General features: G+C 34.3%; 2 protein-coding genes across 3 annotated transcripts in view; both read left to right on the top strand.

The window, feature by feature from the left end:
- The window catches only part of H2.0 (Homeodomain protein 2.0), a 28,955-nt gene extending 23,501 nt beyond the window's left edge, over positions 1–5,454 (top strand). The window contains exons 2-3 of the mRNA XM_014242327.3: positions 4,382–5,001; positions 5,068–5,454. Coding sequence (XP_014097802.2) covers positions 4,382–5,001; positions 5,068–5,310 — 863 coding nt within the window. The 3' untranslated portion in view covers positions 5,311–5,454. The remainder of the gene's footprint in view (positions 1–4,381; positions 5,002–5,067) is intronic.
- Positions 5,455–8,067: 2,613 nt separating this feature from the next.
- LOC106622979 (breast cancer anti-estrogen resistance protein 3 homolog) lies at positions 8,068–23,429 on the top strand. Of its 2 annotated transcripts, XM_014242329.3 has the most exons (10): positions 8,068–8,476; positions 8,544–8,666; positions 12,814–12,969; positions 13,097–13,280; positions 15,413–15,887; positions 17,453–17,555; positions 17,634–18,748; positions 19,182–19,619; positions 19,680–20,092; positions 20,155–23,429. In XM_014242329.3, exons 1-10 carry the CDS (start codon positions 8,419–8,421, stop codon positions 20,288–20,290), a joined length of 3,201 nt encoding a protein of 1,066 aa, XP_014097804.1. In that variant the 5' UTR covers positions 8,068–8,418; the 3' UTR covers positions 20,291–23,429. The 2 variants fall into 2 exon arrangements, with proteins under 2 accessions (XP_014097804.1, XP_036232409.1); XM_036376516.2 differs by lacking the exons at positions 8,068–8,476; positions 8,544–8,666; positions 12,814–12,969; positions 13,097–13,280 and adding an exon at positions 14,364–15,126 and having other exon boundaries at positions 20,155–23,428.
- The last annotated feature ends 68 nt before the right edge of the window (positions 23,430–23,497 follow it).

Below are 23,497 nucleotides of genomic sequence, written 5' to 3'. Positions count from 1 at the left end.
GTTGTTGTTGTTGCTTCCACTCTCACTCACTCACTAAGTACTGGTGAATGGTGCTGATGATGAGTATTGGTTAATCGAATTGTTTGTTTATTTGTTATTCTGTTTGTCTGCAGCTTCGAGTCGGAACAATTAATTACCAACTGTATTTGGTCGACGGTATTTATTTCTCTGCTTTTTAAACATGTTTAGCTGAAACTGCTGGGCATGTTTTCGAGTACATACCTCTGGATATGCTTATACTATACGTATATATACTTAAATCTGTATGTAAATATATAATTCTATCTGTCCGTCGAACTATTAATGAATGTACGCAAACGTTTCGTAATTGATTTGATTTTATTTGATTTTCGATTTAGCGAAATCGTGCTGATTTTTATTTTATTTTTCTATGGTTTGTTTATTTTCTTAAATGACTGAAAGGCAGAAATTCGCTAAATAGCTAAGTTGTATAATTTTCCAGATGAAAAGAAACCACATTCATATGTATTTAAATATGTAATGTTTCCGATTAATTAGCGCACAAGTGGTGATTAATTGCGGCGTTTGTTTTTAATGAATTGCATTTGCCTTTAAAATAGATTTATGATAAAGTTTATGTGTAATAGATTTCCACTAATCGTCATGAATCATTGTCTGAAGAGAAGAAAATAAGTTTTTTAACGAATTTTTGAGGGGACTTTTCAGCGTCTATTTGGACCTCTTAGCATAACTAACGATTTTAAAAAATAGTGATTTGATGAACATTGAATAATTAAATGAGAGAAAATGTATTTTCAAGGACAAAATAATCTCATTTTCAAACCGATGAGTTCCTTTAATAAATTTAATTCCGTCAGGTATCAAAGTGAAGAAGAACAGATTCAAAAATTCAGGCGTATTACGAATGAATAGATCCAAAGCCAATTACCAAATTTTTTCTTTTACGCTTTCGACCAATATTATTTGGAATTCCACTACGTTCATCGTCTTTGATGGTCAAGGTTTTCAGCTCCTTGAAAAGAAGAGGACTAGGCCAAAATTTCAGATCGTGACATCGCTATATCGGTCGTCACACTGATCCTTTATATATGTATTTTATAGGGGGTCCGAGTTTCTTTTTGGGTGTTACAAACTTTGTAGCAATGACGATCGTAAATAAAAATTGAAATTGAACAAAATGCCCAAAATTGAAAAACCGTCGAATTTAGCTCAAAAATTAGAGGAATTTTATGCCGCCAAAATATGATTTTTCATATAATCGAAAAACTGGAGGGAGATTGTATTGAACTCAGCCGCTACACTAGGAAGCTGTAAGTCAAAACATGTTTGAAATATTCATTTAAAATTTTAATGTGTTATTTTTAAAGGTATAGACTATGGAAATAGGCAAAAACAAAAACATGTATTTTCAAATTCTGGGGTGCATCCCTCAATTTGATGATATATGAAAGCAAGCCTAGCTGTGTTTTTTGCAAACCCGATTCTAATTTTTATTTAGTTAATAGGGGTTCAAATATTTCTAGACTAATGGTGGCAATTAATTTTTGCCGCCGTTTTTATTGAGTTTGAACGAGAAATCGCAAAGTTGCAGAAACTGAATAGTTTGTTTCACAGTCTGTCCCTAAGTAACCAGAAAGTAATTTTTACGTTCACTACGGGCTGGCATAATGAGCCAAAATCTGTATGTGAATATTGGTGCATTTTGTATTTCATCTATAACCTGCTATTTCGTAGTAGCAGCAAAAAAGCAGTTTCGAATCGTTTACTGTGGTCCTTTTTTGTATTTTGAAAATATATAATATATTAAAATAAGGAGAAAAAATAAATATTTTAAATAAAAAAATATATATAATATATAAAAATTGGAAGAAAGTTTTTACCAAATTTCGTTAAAAAAATTGTTTGTATAAACTAAAACTAAAAAACCCAAAAACTTGATCATTTGAACTGTTCACTAAAATTTTTAGGTTACATAAAAATTATAGATCTATTCATTACCTACAACTTTACTACATAACTTTTTCTATAGGACTCGTAGTTTTGCTGGAAATCGAGATAAACCGTTTTTAACCCTTAAAAAATAAATTACGACCCTCCCCCTCCTTTTCCCGACCGCAGTTTGCCCAAATTATTATACTCTCGCAACCTGTTGTTATACTCTCGCAACCTGTTGCTACAGAGTATAATAGTTTTGTTCACCTAACGGTTGTTTGTATCACCTAAAATTAATCGAGTTAGATATAGGGTTATATATATATAAATGATCAGGATGAAGAGACGAGTTGAAATCCGGGTGACTGTCTGTCCGTCCGTCCGTCTGTCCGTCCGTCCGTGCAAGCTCTAACCTGAGTAAAAATTGAGATATCTTTATGAAACTTGGTAGACATGTTTCATGGTACCGTGAGACGGTTGGTATTGCAGATGGGCGTAATCGGACCACTGCCACGCCCACAAAACGCCATTAATCAAAAACAAATAACTTGCCATAACTAAGCTCCGCAATAAGATACAAGACTGTTATTTGGTACACAGGATCACAATAGGGAGGGGCATCTGCCGTTAAAATTTTTTTTTTAAAAGTGGGCGTGGTCCCGCCTCTAATAGGTTTAATGTGCATATCTCCTAAACCGCTAATGCTATAATAACAAAATTCACTGGAAGCAAATATTTTTAGCACTTCTATTGACGGTGTGAAAATAGTTGAAATCGGGTGGCAACTCCGCCCACTCCCCATATAACGGTACTGTTAAAAACTACTAAAAGCGCGATAAATCAAGTACTAAATACGCCAGAGACATTAAATTTTATCTCTGACATGGTATAAGATGACTTTATAGGAACCGCGTTCAAAATTAGACAGTGGGCGTGGCACAGCCCACTTTTAGGTGAAAACCCATATCTTGAGATCTGCTTAACCGATTTCAACCAAATTCGGTGCGTAACGTTCTTTTTATGTTTCTATGTCATAGTGCGGAAATGGGCGAAATCGGATTACAACCACGCCTATTTTCCATATGACACCATTTTAAATACCACTTGATTCTTTCACTTTCCACTATGCAAATCAAGCAACAATGATTATATCGGCGTAAAACTTTGCGGGAATAATACGTTTAAAGTATGCCACCTTGTGACCAAAAATTTTCTAAATCGAACCAAAACTGTTCAAGCCCCTAGGTACTGAATATGTGGACCCCAGTACCTATAGTTGACCTTCTACCGAAAATATCAGTCAATCCACAAAGAAATCTCAAACGAGTATACCATTTGACTTTGCGAGAGTATAAAATGTTCGGTTACATCCGAACTTAGCCCTTCCTTACTTGTTTTTCATTTAAATTTGTTCTTTTATCTTTCGTTTTAGATGGGTTTCATCCTGCTATGATTTTTATTTGTTTTTAAAAATAATCCATCCTGGTTTAAAAACAGATCGTAAATAAGATTATTCTCGGAATCGTAATGCATATTTTCGAACCATGATCCCCTTAGTTGATTTTGGAATCCAGGAACACTCCTATAATTATACCCTGAACAGGGTATTTGAACTTTGCCACAATGTTTGTAACATCCAAAAGGAAATGTCGGAGACCTTAAAAGTATATTTATAAATGATCAGTGTGACATGCTGAGTCGATTTAGCCATATTCGTCTGTCTGCCGTCTGTATTTACGCGAACTAGTCTTTTAGTTTTTATTGGTTTTAGCGATATCGGTCTGTTATTTTACACACGTCCCTTTCTTACCAAGCTGCTTATTTGCCGGAACTGCCGATACAGGAGAACTTTAGCATATAGCTTCCAGACAAACTGAACGATCGGAATCAAGTATTTGTATGGAAAATCTTTTTATTTTTATGAGGAATTTTCAGGAAATTTGGCAAAGATTATTGCACCAGGCATTGCTACAATCTTCGAAGAAATTGAGTAGATCGAATTGCGATAGCAAATATGTAGCTGCCATACCACTTACCGATCAATCTCAAATCCTTGAAAAACTCTTTTATTTGTCAAGGTATCTTCATGAAATTTGGCATAAAATATTATACAAGGCATTGCTATAATTTGCGAACATATTGTTCAGATCAGACCACCCTAGCTAATAGCTGTCACCTTAACTAACGTATAAAAATTGGAAAAGAGATCTTTTTATGCCCTTATATAGTATATATAAAACTATACTATAAATAACGCACAAGTAAAAGGTTATATAGCTTCGGTGCAGAGTTAACGTTTTATTTTTTACATTTTTCTTTCGACTTTACTAAGATCTCTCTCATAGATACTTAATGAAAACTACCAAATACAAATATTTATGAAACTCGAAAAAATGTTATAAATGTGTCTCTTAGTTTTTTTATAGTAAAAGTTATCCACTTAAATAAAATTTTTTTAATATTACAGTGCAACTGCACACACCATATTCCGCGATGGCCACATCTGCACTTCTGCGCTTCCAACAACAACAGCAACAAAAATCCATTACAACACACGCACAAATGCTCGTCAATTCGCCAGGAATGTTGCAAAATCTGGGTGGAACAAGTGTTGGTACCGCTGTCAGTCTCGGCCTTAAATCTTTCCACCATCCCACACTGAATATGCAAAACTTTGCTTCACCGACGCTCTCAGCACGTTTCCCCACATTAAAGACACATGCGCATCATTTACTGGACATTCCTATGAGTACCGCTAGCCTTATGAATCACCACAGACAGCACCATCCTCACCATGGGACTCAAACGACAAATCTTACGTCAAGCCACGCTGCCACCAGTAACACCTCCCAACAACTACAACTAACAACTGCGAACGGTAGTAATATTAGTATGAGTAACAGTAACAACAATAGCAGTAGTGCGAGTGGTAACAGTGGTGGCAGCAAACGGAAACGCTCCTGGTCGCGTGCAGTATTCAGCAATTTGCAGCGTAAAGGACTCGAAATACAGTTCCAACAGCAGAAGTACATAACGAAGCCCGATCGGCGTAAACTCGCGGCGCGCCTTAACCTAACCGATGCGCAGGTTAGTAGAGGCAAAATTATCTATAGTATTTTGTGCAAATTTTCGGTATTCTAAAAACTTTTCCAGGTTAAGGTCTGGTTCCAGAATCGTCGCATGAAATGGCGACACACGCGCGAAAATCTCAAAAGTGGCCAGGAAAAGCAAATACCGTCAGCATCTGCAACTGGTGCGGCATCCACACACAAACAGCAGGAGAGTAACGCACCAGCGGCTAATGATGAAAAGCACGTCGTGGACGGTTATTCCAGCGACGATTCGTCATATGGTGAATTAAGTGAAAATGAGGATGAAATTGATGTGGTGCAATGAATTATATATATTTTTCTCTGCTTACACTACTCGCTAGTTGTATATAGAGACAAACAAAAGTACTCGTATTAATACTCAATAACATAAAGAAACCAAAAGAAATTTATATTAAAGCATACATATTTATTTACTCTTACAGTTTTTGTTACTTATTAGTATTTAATTAAAATAAACTTGTTACGATATTGTTAATTTTTTTGTGTATGAAAATAAAAGTAAATGTGTTTATGTGTAATGTAATATATCTCTATAATGAAATCTTAAAATGAAATTAAGTTTTTGGATAATTTCTTGTATCTCTGTTTTTATGTATACTCTATTGCTGTGTTTCGTGTTTATTGTTGTTGTGTAGTGGTCATCATTTATATAAATAATGGTATGAATTAGAAGTTCTCAAACCTTCTCATAAAGCATCATCTTTCCCTCTACATTGTCCATTGCTGTTAAGTCTTCATTACAGTTACATTTATGAAATATTCACATCGATTATAATAACAATTGGTTTTGAGATGTGTTTATTATTGCTGTCTGACAAAAAGTCAAAACTTTGAACGGATGAGATATATTAACGAGACATCGAAATTTTTGCAGTGTCGTTCGAGGTGCGAACGTTTGCAAAAGCTTTTTCTATATAACAGATTGTTTAAAACTCCAGCCAAACTTCTCTTAAAGACCACAGAAAATGAAGTACTTACTATAATGGTAAGATTTCGTCTTTTATAAAAACTTTATTACATTACAACATATTTAGTCTTGCCATAAATTCTGTTGCAAAGTTTACAATGCATACAGTGATTACAAATCACTTAAGTGTTCGCTTATTAACAACGAAGTGGGGAGCTAGAGAAAATTGTGTTATGATGATACCTTTACATATGAGTAAGTGTAAAAAAAGCGCAAGTAAAATGTATGCGCTTTTCAAGAAACTTAATATTTCGATAATGATTGTTTACCGCAGTCTACTATTGTCAGAAAGAAAAGTGGTCGACCTCGCGAGGTGTGAACCAAATAAGCCATAAAAACTATTCGCGAATGCATTCGTAGAAATCCCCTTAAAAAAAACAGAAATTATGTCTAGGGATTGAATATATATTTTCGCAAGGAAGCTTGAATCAAATTAAGCTCAACAGATTAAGCTATTTTTACTTCTGACGAAGTTTTTATAACAAAATGGCAAAATCTACCAAAAACAAATTCCAAAGTCGCAAAAAATAGTATTCGAAGGGTTCGCGTGGTCACTATCCAGCTGCTGTAAAAGTTTGGTGTCTCCTGTCTCCTGTATAGGTAATACACCGCTTCGCTTTTGTGGAAAAGAGGTTAAAACTGGTGCAAAAGTGTACCAGCCGGATGTGGTATAAGACGTGGTAAAGCAGTAAAGCAATTCTCTATTCGATGGAGAGCATTGGATCTTCCAGCAAAGTTTCTGCTCCAGCACACGAGCAAAAAGCTTCCAGAAGTGGCTTTTGACACAATTTAATAATACTGCCGTTTTTCATTTCATCTGAATTGGTATACAATATAAATAATGGGCGTTGCACCGTCTTTTTTCAAGTGAAATCTTATCAGTTAAATCAATTTGAAGTTTGGTTCATAACATTATGTTCAGATCTTTATGTTACAAAATTTGATGATAACCGCACCAACTCTCCGCTTAACAAAATATTCAACTCTATCAGATTCTTTCACTTTACAATATATAAATTAAGCACCAATGAAGATATTGAAATAAAACTTTGAGAAATAGTTTTATATGGTGTTGCTTCTCTCATCTAAAAAATCCAAAAATAACAAGATCTAATATAAACAAGTAGGGAAGTTCTAAGTTCGGGAGAAACGAACATTTTATATTCACACAACTTGCAAGAATCAAAGCCCGGGAAATTACTTCAGGTGTTGGGAAAATTTTATATTAAGGAAGTATTGATCCGATTCAACCCATTTTTGACACAAAGACATACTATTATCGAGAGATTTATTTATTTATTTTATTATATGTATTTCAATTATTTATCTTACACATTGACCGATATTTTCGCTAAAAAGTCTACTATAGGCACTGGGGTCCACATGTTTCAAAAATTCGATTAAAATAATTCTATACAAACAGGCGAACTGTAGCGTTTTCTGGCGATTTGACCGACTTTCACCGAGCAACAACCATTCAGCACACTGCAGCTGGAGCTCAAGGGTGTATTTCATCCATTATAACAAATCGGCGCTGAAACTCGTTCTTATAATCGATGACTTGTCGATCCTTAAATAACCGTGGCACCCATGACGCTCAAAGCCTTTTCATTTGTAAAAATTCGTTATGCATTCTAATTTGTTGTTAAGGTTAATATGCTACGATAAGGATAGATATATTATGTTTGTGGTACAGTTCAATTTTTTATAAGAGCAATTTATTTTGGTAAAAAATCAACTAACAGTATATCAGAAAGTATTCTATTTACATGCCCAAAGCTGTAGTATGTACGAGTAGTAAGTATAAACGCGTCAAGTTCACGCTGGCTAATTGAAGGAATTCCGCTGCGATCAGCGAAACTCGATATTAAAATAACATACCAGATAAATGGTAAGTTGATAAAACCTTCTAAAATAATATGTAAAGTAAATATAATATATAAATACCGACATATATGCTTATATATAATAAGTAGAAAATACGTAAAGAGAATAGAAATGAAAATACCCGATTGCATTGCCATTGTGCGGACGGTTGAATGGAATGGAGTGCGTCAAATAACAGCAACCACTACAATTGCATCCACCACCACTATGCAACTGCTGAAAAAAATTGTATGAGAAAATGACAAAAACAAAACCAACAAAATATTATAGTAACAAAAATTAAGAGAACACGCAAATGTCGTCCCAAAGTTGCACATCAAACTGTATTGAGAAATACTTTAATAGTTGATCGCGATGCGGCATTGAGTGTGGATCAGCGAGCGTGAAATGCTGAAAGTACAAATATACACATAGTCTGTACGGTTATAAAAATCCAAAACGGGATCAAAGGACAACCTTTGAAATAATTTCCAATTGAACAGCTGAGTGTTGCTAACAGCTGTCGAAAAGTGAAAAGTGTGCAACAGTAACAACAATATGGGAAATGTCCAAACACGACAATGCGATGCCCGGGGCATGGCTCAGCGTCGTGGAAGTGAGTACTTGGTTTTACATATTTTGACTAGAAATAGGCTTAATAGCTTACAAAATTATTAACAAAGGTATGTCGTGGAACTTCCGTTATCCGTTAATGAAGCGTCGCGATCAAACAACAACGATCGTTTATGATATGAAGATGAGTATCTCGAATTGGCTGGATTTGCTCGGTTTGCAACAGTATGAAAGTGAGTAATAAATTTAAATTTCATTCCAAGAATATTAATGAAGAATTTTTTACGAAAAAAAACGTTAACTGTGTATAAATAAATCTGAAAATCTTCCCGGCCAACGGTTTGCATCCAACGTAAAACCGTTTACTAACATACTTCTTTCTAACCACGTTGTTTGATATAAGCAAGCCACAAATCGAAATAAGGTTACCTAATAAAGAAAATAGATCTTTTATGATCTTTATATTGATTTTGATAGATCAGTTTGAACGGCAGCTATATGTTAAAGTGGTTCGATCTGAGCAACATATTTTGATATTGTAGCGTTGCCTTGTACAATAATCTATGACAATATTCGTGAAGATAAATTGTCTATCAAAATAGTTTTCCATACAAGAAATTTGAGGTATGTGTTTATGACAGTTATATGTTATAGTGACCTGATATCGATGGTACCGACAAATGAACATCTTCTTCGCATATATACAGATAGATGGATATGGCTTAATCGACTTAGTTCGTCACGCTAATCATTTATATACATATATACTTTATAGGGTCTCCGATGTTTACTATTGGTTGTTATGAACTTTGTGGCAAATTAAATATACAATACATTTTTTAGAGTTTGAAAAGGAACATTTTTTTTTAGAATGTATATAACATACATTAATATGGTTGGCCATATAAGGTGTACTGAGAATATAAACCTTGCCCAACCTATCTCAACTCGTGTTATTGAGTTTGACCGTTCCATTGAAACTGGTTATTTTCTGATTCCTATCATTGTTTTGAGTTAGTATTCCCTTCTCCATCTTGTGAATTTTTGAGACGGAATTAATCTCATACATATTATAAACATAACTGTACCATCTTTGGCACGAACAAGTAATGGCTAACGGTTAATACAAATCGATAGCTGGGTAATATTAAGCAAATAAGTCGAGTATCTAATTTTGGAGAATGAGCGGATTTTTTCCAAAGTAATGATATGTATAAGTGAGTGGACAAAGTCTCGTCTGGCCAACATCTCCGAGCGGATTTAATGTGTTGTGTTGGTAAAAATTGTTTTTGTTTCTTTCAGTATTTATTTTAAAGAATGTTGAACTAGCATAGTATTTTCTTCAATATCATATAAGGATATGTAAGTCTGCGTTCATCCTATAAGCCTTAAGTCTAATGTTCGAGTGAGCATTACAAAATCAATAAGACTATACGCCGTATTAAAAAGTAATTTCCCAAAACTTTTCTAGATTGTGCATTCATGAAAACCCCTTGACTTTTCTTTGAAACCATGACGGAAAAATTATACGTGAGCGAAATTGAAATTCACGAAATTTATTTTTTTGTTGTACTGATTGGTTGTATTTATTACGATAATCCGGAAACAAAATTTATTCATACGCCTTCGAAATCGGGCTTATTGTAAAGAATAATTAATATTTATTTCATCTATATAAATTTCTAATAAATTAGAAATAAGCTCATAAACTAGATTTTATAATTATCAAATATCACTTATAACTTTCTTTGAACATATTTATACTACTAATGCTATAACAGGTCAGTGATCAGCATTAGTATAGACAAAGTAAGAAAAGGATAAGAGAAAGAATTAAAGAAAAAATACGTTCGGCTTGTAAGGCCCCACGTCGATGAAATATTGTCAGATAACAAAACATTTAATTAAAAAAAGGAGATATTATTTTTGGCATAAACGCACAGAGCTTTACGTATATTTTCATAATGCTATCAGTTATAGACAGTGAGGGCTACATATTCGGTATCTGGGACCATGAACATTTATTGATTGATTTTGATAATTTTTAGGTATTAGACGCCATGCTCTAAATGCACTCTCTGTACAAAGTTTTATTCCAATAACTGCAATGGTGCTTAAATTTTAATTCCGTAAAGTGAAATAAATATATAAATTTAAAATTATGATATATGGGAAGTAATGTTGAAATAATATAATTGAAATATATAATTCCTAAGGCAAAGAATTTCACCTAAAGATGGTGCTACGGCCATTGTCAATACCTCCTATTAACTCCTTCATGCCAACTTGAGTGTAAAATTTAATGCCTCTTACATATTTAGTTACTGAGTTATTGCACTTTTAGTAGATTTTAACACAACCGTTATATGAAGAGTGGGAGTGTCCGATTTCATATTATTTCACAATGCATAAAAAGCCACTAGAATGACTTGTTCTTTGCAAGTTTGGTTCTTATATCTAGTAGTTATAGCTAGTAGTTTGTAAAATATGCCCACTTTCCAAATTTTGAGCCTACACATGTCGATCGCTACTGCGATTCCCTGTACCAAATTTTGTATTTTAATTTTTGCTAAGTTATATGTATATAATAAAATATACCGTATTATTTTCGCTTAACGGCATTTTGTGGGCGTGGTAATGGGCTATCTCCGCCTATCTGCAATACCAACCTCCTCAGAGCGTAAATGAATATGTCTACCAAATTTCATCAAATTATCAATTTATGCTCAAGGACCGACAGACAGCCACCCCAAATTAAACTACTGATTATTTTGATAGGTCACTTATCCATACGTACATATATCTACCTCGATAAGTTTTAGGTATTACAAACAGCGTTAGGTGCACTCGGAAATATTAGAATCTATGACATTGCAGTAGTATTAAAACGTTAAATCAAATATATCCGTTAAAGGTAGGGTAACCAGTTTTCTAATAAAACAAGTTTACAAAATGTAAGATGAACAAGTAAGAAAGGTGTTCAGATGTAACTGAACATTTTACACTCTTGCAAGATCAAAAACGAGGAAATACTTTCAGGTGCGGCGTAAGATTTCAGCATGCATGTTTTGAGGAAACCGGATGCATTACAATCAAATTTGGAATCTTTTTAAGTCATATTTTTGGTTATAGGCTCACTTAGTCAAATGAGATATATTTAATATAAACTTAACCAAAGGGGCTAAATTTAATTATCGGATATATAGAAGAAACATCAACTAGACCAATTATTTTTAAGAAAAATATTCCACTTAACTTTATTAAAATATGTATCACACGTATAAATATGCATCACCATATAAACGCTTTTGGGTGATCGCATATATTATGTCTAGGGGATCATTTCCTCTGGATTTCATTAAGATATCTAACATGTTGACCCATATATAGGGTCTAGGAGAAGTATTGACTCGATTTGAGGCCTTGAAAAGTTATGGTGCTATTTCGACAATTTGGACGCCATAGATACTATTTTGCAAAGTTTTATTACAATAACGTCATTAAATTTCAATTTATAAACTGTAAAATGAAAAAATCGGATTGAATTTAAATTTTTTTATATGGAAAGTAATCTGATTTCGCTAATTTTCAAAACAATGTCAAGGTCATTTTACAATTCCAGAGATATAGCATTCCACCTAAAGGTGGGCGGTGCCATGCCCATTGTCCAATTTTGATTCGCCGCAAATACAATATAATTTTTTTTATTTATTTAGAGTGGTATCGCACTTTTAGCAGTTTTCATTAAAGTTGTTATATGAGGAGTGGACGTCCCCGGGGGTTAATATCCGATTTTACTTATTTTCACTGCGTGTGAGGAGATGCTAAAAATATTTATCATGAGCGAATTCGGAATATATTGTAGTTGAGTGGTTTTGGAGATATGTACATTTAACTTATTAGGATGCGCGGCCACGTCTAATTTAAAGTTTTAAGTTTTGAAACCGCAGATGCCTCTTCCTAGTGCGATTCACTCTACCAAATTACAGTATTCTATCTTAATACGTTGTCGATTAACGAAATTTTGAAGGCCTGGCAATGCTCAGACTCCGCCCATTTGAGGTAACAATCCCCCTTGGGTGCCAGGAAACACATGCACCAAATTTCATCAAGATGTTTTAATTTTTACTCAATTATTCGCTTGCACGGACGGACGGACAGTTACTCGGAATTCAACTCGTCTCGTTATTGTGATCATTTTCATGCATATAACACTATATCTATCTCGATTACTGGTAGGTGATATAAACAACCATTAGGTGAACAAACCTATTATATTGTACTTTGTAGCTACATATTGCGGGAGGACAAAAATATCGTAGTTTCCTTTTCTACAGCTTACCCTCAAACGATTATAATTCTGAAACGAATTTATTATAGCCAACTTCCAAATGTATAATACTGTCGAAGATATTCTCGATTTAACTGATTTTGGCTTGAAGCACAGGGGCATACGTCAGACCAGTCATCGAGCAAAAATGCTATCAAGCTTGATGGGTGCACAAGCTAAGTACCGGCAGTCGCTGAATATTGAGGGTAAGTTTAAATGTTAGCACTCGTTTAGAGATCATATTGATTGCACATTTCCATCAGAATTTAATTATGTAGTTTAAATAATATTTTTAAAATTATGAAAGAAATACTTCTTTTTTTTTATTCATAGCATCCACGTTACCGCGACCGGTGTCCAAACGAAAGAACAATTGTCCACCAATGTATTTATCAGGCGATTCCAGTGAAATAGAGGGGTCGCTGCAGCGTAATTGCAGTAATCGTAATTCATTTTCCAATTTTAGAACTAATAGTAAAGATTCTAAGCGCCTGACTTTTCATACTTCGGATATGATGTGAGTATACCACAATTTAATTTTTAATTACTGATGCGCATTTGAAACTCATTTAGCATTTAACAGCAGCGATTTTTTATATTTATATAAGAAAAAACGTTAATTTCAAAATTCACTTATGTAAAATTTCAGATCGATATCTCAAAAATTGAGCGACTAGTTCACGCATATACAAACATACAAGGCTAAATCGACTCTGCTCGTCACGCTGATCATTTATATCAATATTTTATAGGGTCTCCGAAGTTTCCTTCTTGGTGCTACAACCCAAGTTAAACATTCAAATATCACTTATAATAATCCAAAAAATTAACAAAAGATGGAACTTCTTAGGTTCTCGTACGATAGTAAAAATCTATGGGGTGTTAATAATGTTATTCAGCGCTATCCAAGTCGTTTCTTACTTTTATCTAAAAGAAATCGCTTACGGATTACTACTATGGATATATGATCAAATCAAACCAAGGTTAAATCCATGTATTGTATTTTAGATATTGACTTTTCTAACTTCAGCCAACCATTCTCAAGCAATGCCAAACTTTTGAAACTATTTCTGACATGAAAATTCATCTTATACATACCAAACCAATTGTTCAGTGGTAAATGGAGAAATTTCTTTTCTTATTCTCTTTCGAAACATATTATTGTTATTATTTTAAAAATTGTTGACGTTTTGTTTTAAAATCGCTTTTTAAAGTTAGTTAATGTTGATAATTTTCTTTCTAGCCTAAATGTGAGCGTTTCCTTCATATCAGTTTTATACCTATTTGAAGTTTACGATTGTTAGTTATTGTTTAAGTTTAAATATAAAGGAGAGTATCCAAAAAGTTAAGTTGTATAATTCAATTGTCACTTTTAACTTAAGCCGACCTAAAATATTTATTTATATTGGACATTAAAAGTTATATTTTCAACTGTATAATTTTTTTTACAAATCTGCATCTGAACAGTAGTCCATACCGTTCAGGAGCATTGTAGCGCCGAGATATGCGCATGCGTCATCCCGACAAACAATTGAGAAATATCCTTTGTGCTCACAATTCACTGTCAGTCAAAATCAATTGGGAACCTGAGGGATGAATGAATAACAACAAGACTTTCGAAGGCGGCCTTTTGACAGCTAAAGATAAGCAAAACTCTTCCTTTGTGGGTTTTCTTGGTTTACAATAGGTTAGGGGTGTTACAAAATTTGAACGTTTGGAGCATTAGAATACTGACACTGGAGTTGTAATGTTGCGAATGCGAACGCGAGAGCAGCTATGGAGCAAAAGGATACCTGAAAATGAAGAGAATTCAAGTATTACCTACGCGTGTATGTGTGTGAGTCTGTTTTATCACGGATTGTGAGAAGCAAGCGTGTATTTTGCGGCATGAAAATCAAGTAGCAGCAGGGCAGGCGGACACAAAAAATACCTTTTGGGCAGGGCCAGCAAGTATGGCGAGTTTTCATTCAGCTACAGAACGAGTCAGACGGCGAGTGTATACTTTTGTGAAAAGAAAACCGATTTTTTATAATTAAAATATATGGAAATTAAAACTTAAATTCTGAATTACTGGAAACGACAACGAATTGCTTTTAGACACACATACCTATGTATAAGTTGTTATAGAGTGTTCAAGACTTTTTTCGGCGAAATGGATTTAATAATTGGTAGACCGTGATTTTTTTTTATGATTGAGTATATGTTCGGAATGGAGCTGAGTTCAAACAGTGCATTTTACTTTGCCCAATTTTTATTAGCGTATCGAATTAAAAAGTTTTTACTACAAGTACATACTATCATGCAAACAGTTGTAACCTTGATCTAGGCAAATCCCCGACCAATTATTTGCACTTTGAAAAAAGGTACTTCACTTTCAATGCTAGCCACTTGAAATACGAGCAAAGTAGTTAGCCAACAGGAAATTGTGGCAAGTGGAACAGTAAAACAGAAAAGCAGGCAAATAAAGCAAACAACAAAAAACGGGAAAAAACACAAAGCTAACGAAGGAGAAAATTTCCCATAGATTTGTTTTTGTTCTGCATTTTGTTGCTGCTTCTTATCACCACCCACTTTTTACTATCAACACCTCCTATTCGCGCGCGTGCTTCTTGTAACAAATGTTGTTCAATCTTTCAATCTTCATTGCAGTTACGAGGAACTAGATCCTCTAGCAACTAATACGACAACAACAAAACCAAAAAATTTAACCAACCCGGTTACTTCCGTTAGCAGTGCAACCGATAACACAAGCTACACAATGGACAATGTCGATGGAAGTGGCAACTTGAGCAGTAGTATTGGTGGCTCTACAACATCCATTATCGGTCAGTTGAACCTACAGCAGCATCATCAATTCCCACCCAACAGCATGGCGGTTAGCACACCGTCTAGCGAACAACAAGAAGCAATTGCTTTGAAAAAGGCTTTGGAATGGGAGCTGAGTTTGGATGCAAAGGATTTACGTTCGCATGCCTGGTATCATGGACCACTGTCACGGCAACGCGCCGAGGAGATTGTACAGAGGGAAGGAGAATTTTTGATAAGAGACTGCGCTTCCCAACCGGACAATTATGTTCTCACCTGTCACACCAAAACGCAAGTGCTACATTTCGTTATAAACAAGGTGAGTAAGAGAGGGGTAAAAGCTAATTGTGTGTTTAGAATAATGTGTTTCAAAGACTTGCAATGAACTCACCATCGAAAGTAGAACAGGCTGAATGACACCAAATAATAAATTATAGAATCAGCGCGGTGCAGATTTCTTGCAAACGGTTATTTTTATGGTGGCAAATATGTCGTTTCATTCCTACTATTTCCCTCGATTCGGAGAGCTTTGACTACGTTGAAGCGGCTCGGCATAGTCGTTATTAAATCCATTCGATAATATATTCGGAACATGATAACTTCCAAATCCCTTTCCATGCCACAGTAGTTGCCCTCTATAAGCGGAAACCAATAATAACTGAGCTTTCGTTCAAAATTCTATAACCTGCTATTTAGGAAACGTCTTCTATTACAGAACTAGAAAAATAGTAATCTACCATCAACATTGACACCTTTCTTTTATCACTTTTAGATCATGGTAGAACTGTTTTCTCTGTTCTTCATCGGAAAATTATCCAAAATTGTATACAGATGACATATTTTGAACAATTTATTCATAATTTGGTACTTAGTGGTTACCTAGGAAATTTTCGACTATTAACACAAAACTTTACCACGATTTATTGTCCAGAAAAGACATCACTTTGATAAAATATAATTTGGAAGGTTTATTTAAATGTCACTAAAAGTAATGTCCAATGTTTTGATAAATTGTTTTATAATTCCTTACTTGATCACGTATTAAATCATTGAGTTCATTTTGAAAATACTTTAGCGTAGATGTTTTACCCTTCCATTCACTTTCACTGGGAGACTGTACCGATTTCTACGAACTTGGCGACATCATAGAGTGAGAGCATGCGAATTACTTTTGAAACATAAGAGAAGTTTTTATTGAGTAAAACAAGACATTTTGTAAGTCTAGATATCTCAACGTTGGATTTTAGTAAAACCTTAAAACTTTCCGCATAATTTTTCGCATATTTTTGATAGGGAGTCTGAGAGTAGAGATCACGTGATGTTTGTAAGCGTTAAAAAGGTGCGCAGAACCCAAATCATGACTGGACAACTAATTTTATATTACTAACAAGCCATTAATTATCATAATTTTAGATATGCAATTATTTTTAAAATAAGAGCACATTCAATATTTTCCTGAATAAGGTCGTAATCTAGACCCTTAAAATCATCAAAAATTGCTAAGATATTCAGGGCAACAAACTTATGTTTTTGTAGAGCTGTGTAATTTTCCATACTTAAGAAATCTTTGGTCTCGGAAATTCCAGGAAGTATATAAAATTTTACTCGTCCCACTCGATGAACCGTGTCGGCCTAAAATGATATAACCTCTCAGTAGAATATTTTTTATATCAGAGCTAATTTTTGCACAAATTCCGCTAGTGCTTCGATGGGAACTTAAAATTTAAAGACCCTGCATTTGACCACTATAAAAAAGTACAATCTCGGAATTATGTAGGTAAACTTGGCTAAACCTCTAGTAAAGCTGTACTTAATAACTGCATAAATATTGAAAGCATATTATTAAAATTAAATTTTTATTTCATGAATTATTACTTCTTACAGATTCTTTTACAACCCGAGACTGTCTATGAACGCGTACAGTATCAATTTGAGGAGGATGCCTTTGATGCAGTGCCCGACCTTATCACTTTCTATGTTGGTTCAGGTAATTATTTTTAATTTGGCTTAAATAATTCTTTATTGAATATTCTTGGAACTCCAAAATAAATTTCGTCTCTTCCAGGCAAACCCATTTCGGTAGCTTCCGGTGCTCGCATACAGTATCCCTGCAATCGCACATATCCTTTATCATTCTATGGACACAAAATTGTCGGCAATCATTTGCACACACAAATGTTGGCCGGCATACGAGGTGCTAGTCCACTTAATTCTCCACTAAGCCACAATGGGAATTTTCGTTTTGGATCCGGTATTATAACACAACATACCCAACAGCAACAACCAGTCCATAGCCCCATGTCATCACCTCCGCGTGTCAAACGCGAAATACCACCACGTTTGCCATCAAAGAAACAGCGCTCTCAATCTCTCACGCCAGCACATGTCACGCCTACTAGCATACGTCAATCACATAAAAGTGAATCGTGCTCAAGTGCTGATGGTATTATACAAGCAGCGCCTACACAACCTAATGAGGTCGTCAGTATTTCGAATGGATTCCGTGATCATGGACGTCGATTAAGCAATTTAGAGAAAGAGGTGCTAGCGAGTGAGGTATCGTTAGTTGGTGGGGATAATATTAATTTACAAAGCCATTTGGAGCATTTGGCGCAAGCGGGCAAACTACATGGTAATGGATTTCAAACGATCGCGCGCTGTTCCGCAGTAACCGAGGCAGTAGATCATTTCAAATTCACCACACATTCATTGCCACGCCCCAATACTAATAACTTTCGCGGTAATAGCATTATGCGTATCTCAAGTTTGGCACGAGATTTTGGTTCAGATGCCGTTGGCTTGAGCACAAGCTTAGAAGGCAGACAAATACCCGAGCTACCAGAGAAACCACCGAGTCCACCACCGAAGCCGGTACGTGCAAATAGTCAGACACGCAAAGAGAAGGAACAGCAACAGCAGTTAGCTGCCCATCGTGCCGGTATTGTGGGGGTTGGTTATCACGCCAGTGGTTCGGATTCAGGCAATGGTTCTGGAGATTCGGTACAGAGCTCGATACCTGGTGACTCCAACGAGTTTACCCCACATCGCGGTGTAATTATAAAGAATCCACGCTTTTTGAGTAGTTCAGCATCTTCGGCAGCTTTGAAGAGTCTTGCTGATTTTGATGTGGTTGCAGCAGAAGAGCAGCTTTTTACCATGGAGATACCCGATTTCAAGCCGGTAAGAGGGTACTGAGTCGGAGTTAGATTTTTAAAGCACAGATTTGAAAGAATTTGAATAGTACCGTGGCTTGTAATTATTATTCATTAAAAAGATGATGATGAAGAAGATGATTAGGCACTTGGCATAGTGATGGGTTACCATATGTTAAATTTAATAGATCCGTTTGAGGTTACCGAATTGAATAAGAAAAGTTCTGAGATATTTTGGTATGCACAACTTTTTTTATGATTTTAGTACACGATTATTTAGTATACTTGGTATGATTTTACATATTGTCTTCTCTGAGTCTTGAAACCACGATCCACAAAGCGGTCACGTAGTCCACTACTCGTTCACCTGAAGCAAACAACGCAGCTTTAAAACTTTATACTTCTGGCCAACTTGAACTTGGTTTCGGTCTTTGCAGTAAAATCTTCTCTTTTATTTATAGGTGTCTAAGTTTGACTTTGAGAACTTCATAACACTACTCTTACCATCAGTGGATAATAAGCCATTGGATGGCGATGCACTCACCACTTTCAAGATGATGTTGCTAGAAACTGGACCCAAAGTAATTGCTGAGCACATAACCCGTATCGATATTGGTCTACTAATTGAAGAGCTGCCTGAAGATGAAGATCGCAATGTCTTGGACTGCTGCGGCTTGGAAATGCTCACGCTACCATTTGGCAAAGTATTCCGCGCTGATTTAATCGAACGCACACAGTGCATGAAACTAATAGTCGCAGTGACAATACTCACCTGTCAAACGGATTTGGATCGCGCCGAGTTACTAAGCAAATGGATACAAATTGCGGTGGAAACGAAAACAGCTTTGGGCAATCTTTTCGGCTTCTGTGCCATTATGTTGGGCTTATGCATGCCACAGGTAAGTGAATGGTACACAATAATTTAATTTAATTTCAAAACTGTTAATATTATTTCACAGATTCAAAAATTAGAACAAGCCTGGCACATACTCCGCCAGAAGTACACAGACAGCGCTTTCACCTTCGAAGCCAAGCTACGACCCACGCTTATCAGCATGAATGAGTGTTCGAACCCGCAAGCGCCAAACACTACAGTACCACATGTCTTGCTCTATGCGCTCTTGAAAGATCGATCGATCATCGATATTATTAGTGCAAATAATATCAATCTGGACGATCGTTGTTCTCTATATGGCACTTGTATAACAGCATGGGAGGCTAAGGCCGACGATTTCGGCATGACAATTAATTTTCTGCACTTAGACTCGGCGCGTCATTTCCTGAACAATTTATCGCTGTATAGAAAAAATGCGAAGATTTTGCTTGAAGAGTCCAGTAAGCGATTGGATGAATTGCTCAGCGACGCGTTTAGGTGAGTATTCATTAGTTGTTGTAAGTGCATTGTGGGTTATGTATTTAAACACAACTTTTCAGAACCGAGTTCCACGTGAAATTTTTGTGGGGAAGTAATGGTGTCACCGCTACTCCAGAGGATCGTCATTCAAAACTAGAAAAAGTGCTAGCACTCATGGCGGATAAATTCTGCAGTGTGGACTCTGCTGCTGCTTAAGTAAGAAAATATTGTGTAGATATACAAAAATCGCAACATGCATTTATACTTTTATATAATACTCGAGGCATACTTAGATTAAGCTCGCGCCAAATTGTTCGCTTTGTTTCGCTGGTTCGCTGTAGTAACTAGAGAAACGAATAGCTAGTGAATAACAGTTCTAGACATTATTGTTCATATTAAATGTGGAAGACCTATCGAAAAAGGTAGAGAAGAATATATATAATAGAACAAATATGTTAAATTGGTGGCAAATCCTTAATCCTTACAACGATCTCAGGACTAATAATAAAAAAAATATCGTTCGATCTGGTGTAAAAGTACTATCTCAATAATTGCACTAGTAACACCTTGTAAATTTTGTTAAGGCATTTAATACCTTTTATGATTGTCAAACTCTACGATTACCAAAAAATTATCTATGTAATCAAATGCTGGTAAATTAGGGTTCCAATGTGTGTTCGTCTTATAGCTTGTGTTTGACAGTCAGAGTGCGGATTCAGCTTTTCTACGATTCTTTAGTGTTTCAGGCGATTAACATTTGTCTAATAAAATCAGTTTGATATCGTTTCAAATAGAGGTAGCAGCTAAGCCAAAATGCCGAGCCAAAACGCTTCTTATGAATATAAATTTTGAACCCTTTGTAGTCGCATACAACCTTTATACATTTAAAGAGTTCTAAAAGCGCGATTAACAGTGGCTAAAAATAATATATATTTCTAGTTTATAATCACGACGTTGTGGTACAATAGTTATTACAAGATCAGGGGAGAAGAAAAAGGAGGGAAAACCGCAAGTTAGATCTTATTTCGAAGTTTATGTAGAGTTACTTGAAACATGGTGATCTTTTGAAATGGTTTGCCGAAGTTATAGGATTTCAATATTTCAGATGCAAGCGCTGCTAGGTTTTAAAATTTCATCAGGAATCTTGCAAGCGTATTTTGAAGTGTTTTGTGGCTCCTCATATTATAAATATAATATCTGTAGGAGTAAGATAAGGTTGAAGATATCACTTATTCTGTTACTCATTCCTTTACATTTTTTTGTTTTACTTCATAATGAAAAATTTCTATAATATTTGCCAAATTACCACTATGAAGAACCTTGACAGATAATGCATTCCACATTTACTGTGATCTCGAACCGAATACACCAAATTAGTAAGTAAAGAATATCAAATACAACATATTATGTAATTAATTATACATTTATAGAGCAGTATTGTAGTATTAAAAAGCTTTTTACTTTTCAATTTGATACCAAGTATTAAGCTACATGCATATTCAAAACTCTGAAACAATTTTTGGCTTTTCGGAAATTTTATATTGAAAAAAATTAAATGGTACTTTAGAAGCCTTAAGAGCGTTAATAATTTAAAAAATGTTTTAAAAATTTGAGTTCTTTATACTCGACTACTATAATTTCTTATAAAAGTTGCGACCTAAAAGTTCTTTTCAAACTGCTCTGTCTTACTGCAGGCGTAAAAAGATAGAGGCATTTCAAGATATAATTTCCAGAATGTTGGTCTAACGAGGTCCTAAAAATGTCAGTATTTAATGTGTTTGCTAATACCGGGGGTTTTTGTAATCACTTGGCTCGGAAAGCTGGATTTTACAGAGAAATTGATGATGCTACCAAACCTTAATCTGCATTTATAACCGGGCTTCCTTACGGCTTTGGAATAACAAACTTATATAACTGACGAAATGTACATATATATAGTATAGTATAGAAGTATTTTAGGTATCGGTAATATCCAAAACACTCCTCATTGAGTTATTAAGAAAATTGACGCAATTAAATAAATTTGAACCAGTTTTTATACAGCTGTTAAATGCTAATTGTTTCAGCTAAATTGACTCATTATACATCTTAATTGCATCAACTAATAGATTCGTTTATTACATCGAAGCGACTTACTAATTAGTGATCAGTAAATTAACGATTCGGAGAAACTCTTTGAAAATTTCTCTATTATATTAATTGGCCCTTCTTAGCCCAAATTTTTCGGTTCAGAATGAAACCGCTTCATCAGGCTGAGCATAATTGTGATGCTCATATTTTTTCTCATACCTATTCCTCAAAGTTACACCAAAATTTGTTAAATCAAAAAAACTTTTTGATCTTATGTAAATTAAAGTTATATATACTAGTAATTTTTCATTTTTATTTGTTGTCTTATTTTATTCTATTATGTAACTACCTCAAAAATAGTGTTCAACTTTCTTTTGAGTTTTCAAATACCATAAACATATGGCGACATAAAATATTTTATGCGTACATTAATAAATATTTAGATATGTAAATATATTTGCATATACAATTATATATATATATATACTTACATATATATGACACTTAAAGTAAATATTCCGAACGCGAAGAAACGATTGCATTTAAGCCAAACAACGCAAACCCATTTACAATAAGCAACGCCAACTGTGCAGTTGTAAAGTACTTACCATATAATGTAAATTTTATAAGATAAATTATATTGCAAGAATGTCAAAGATATTAATGATATTTAAAATAAGTTCATACATATATCAAAATACCTAAAATGCATTCAATTCGTTATTCTAAAGTATGTATACCGCAAAAATGTGTACCTTTTAGTTAATAATTCGTTTTTATATATCTAATTTGTGATTAAACTATACTTATTAAAATAAGAAAACTCCAACGAATTCCAAAAATTAAATATTTTTAATTTTTAAGAAATCTAAATATATATTATAACCATTTTAGCATCCATTTTTGGACCAAATCGCTACGAAAAAAAACTATCACTCTACTCACTATCAACTTCCACTCAACTCGTTACAAAAAAACTTTAGACTCTAAACTAAAATTATAAATATACTTATTTGGATTTTGACCTTAATAACATCAAATATATAATTAATATATTTTTGAGTAATATTGGTTTAACGAGTATCCTGGAAATTACTTATATAATATATAATTGAATAATATTCATAAAAGAGTATGTAATTATGCATCAAAGGCATATTACTATTATAAATACGATATAAATATGCATTAATATGATAAATACTTTAAGCAAAATTATTCTGCTACGTATTAAATATAGATTGGACAATATTTTAATCAAATGCATTTAATTTATACAATTTTATATTGCCAACAAAGATATAAGTAAATATTAAATGAAATCAATTTGAAGTAATAAAGAAACTTAAAAAT

Source organism: Bactrocera oleae, chromosome 3 (assembly GCF_042242935.1).
Source record: "Bactrocera oleae isolate idBacOlea1 chromosome 3, idBacOlea1, whole genome shotgun sequence".
In the NCBI taxonomy this organism is placed as follows: Eukaryota; Metazoa; Arthropoda; class Insecta; order Diptera; family Tephritidae; genus Bactrocera; species Bactrocera oleae.
Note: the sequence above shows the minus strand (reverse complement) of the source record. Positions and strands in the feature narration are given on the sequence as shown.

Coding starts and splice junctions, on each gene's coding strand:
- LOC106622979 (XM_014242329.3), top strand. CDS start 8,419: ATGGGAAATGTCCAAACACGACAATGCGATGCCCGGGGCATGGCTCAG. Junction 18,749..19,181: donor AGATACCCGATTTCAAGCCG/GTAAGAGGGTAC, acceptor TTTTATTTATAG/GTGTCTAAGTTTGACTTTGA. Junction 20,093..20,154: donor TTGCTCAGCGACGCGTTTAG/GTGAGTATTCAT, acceptor ACAACTTTTCAG/AACCGAGTTCCACGTGAAAT.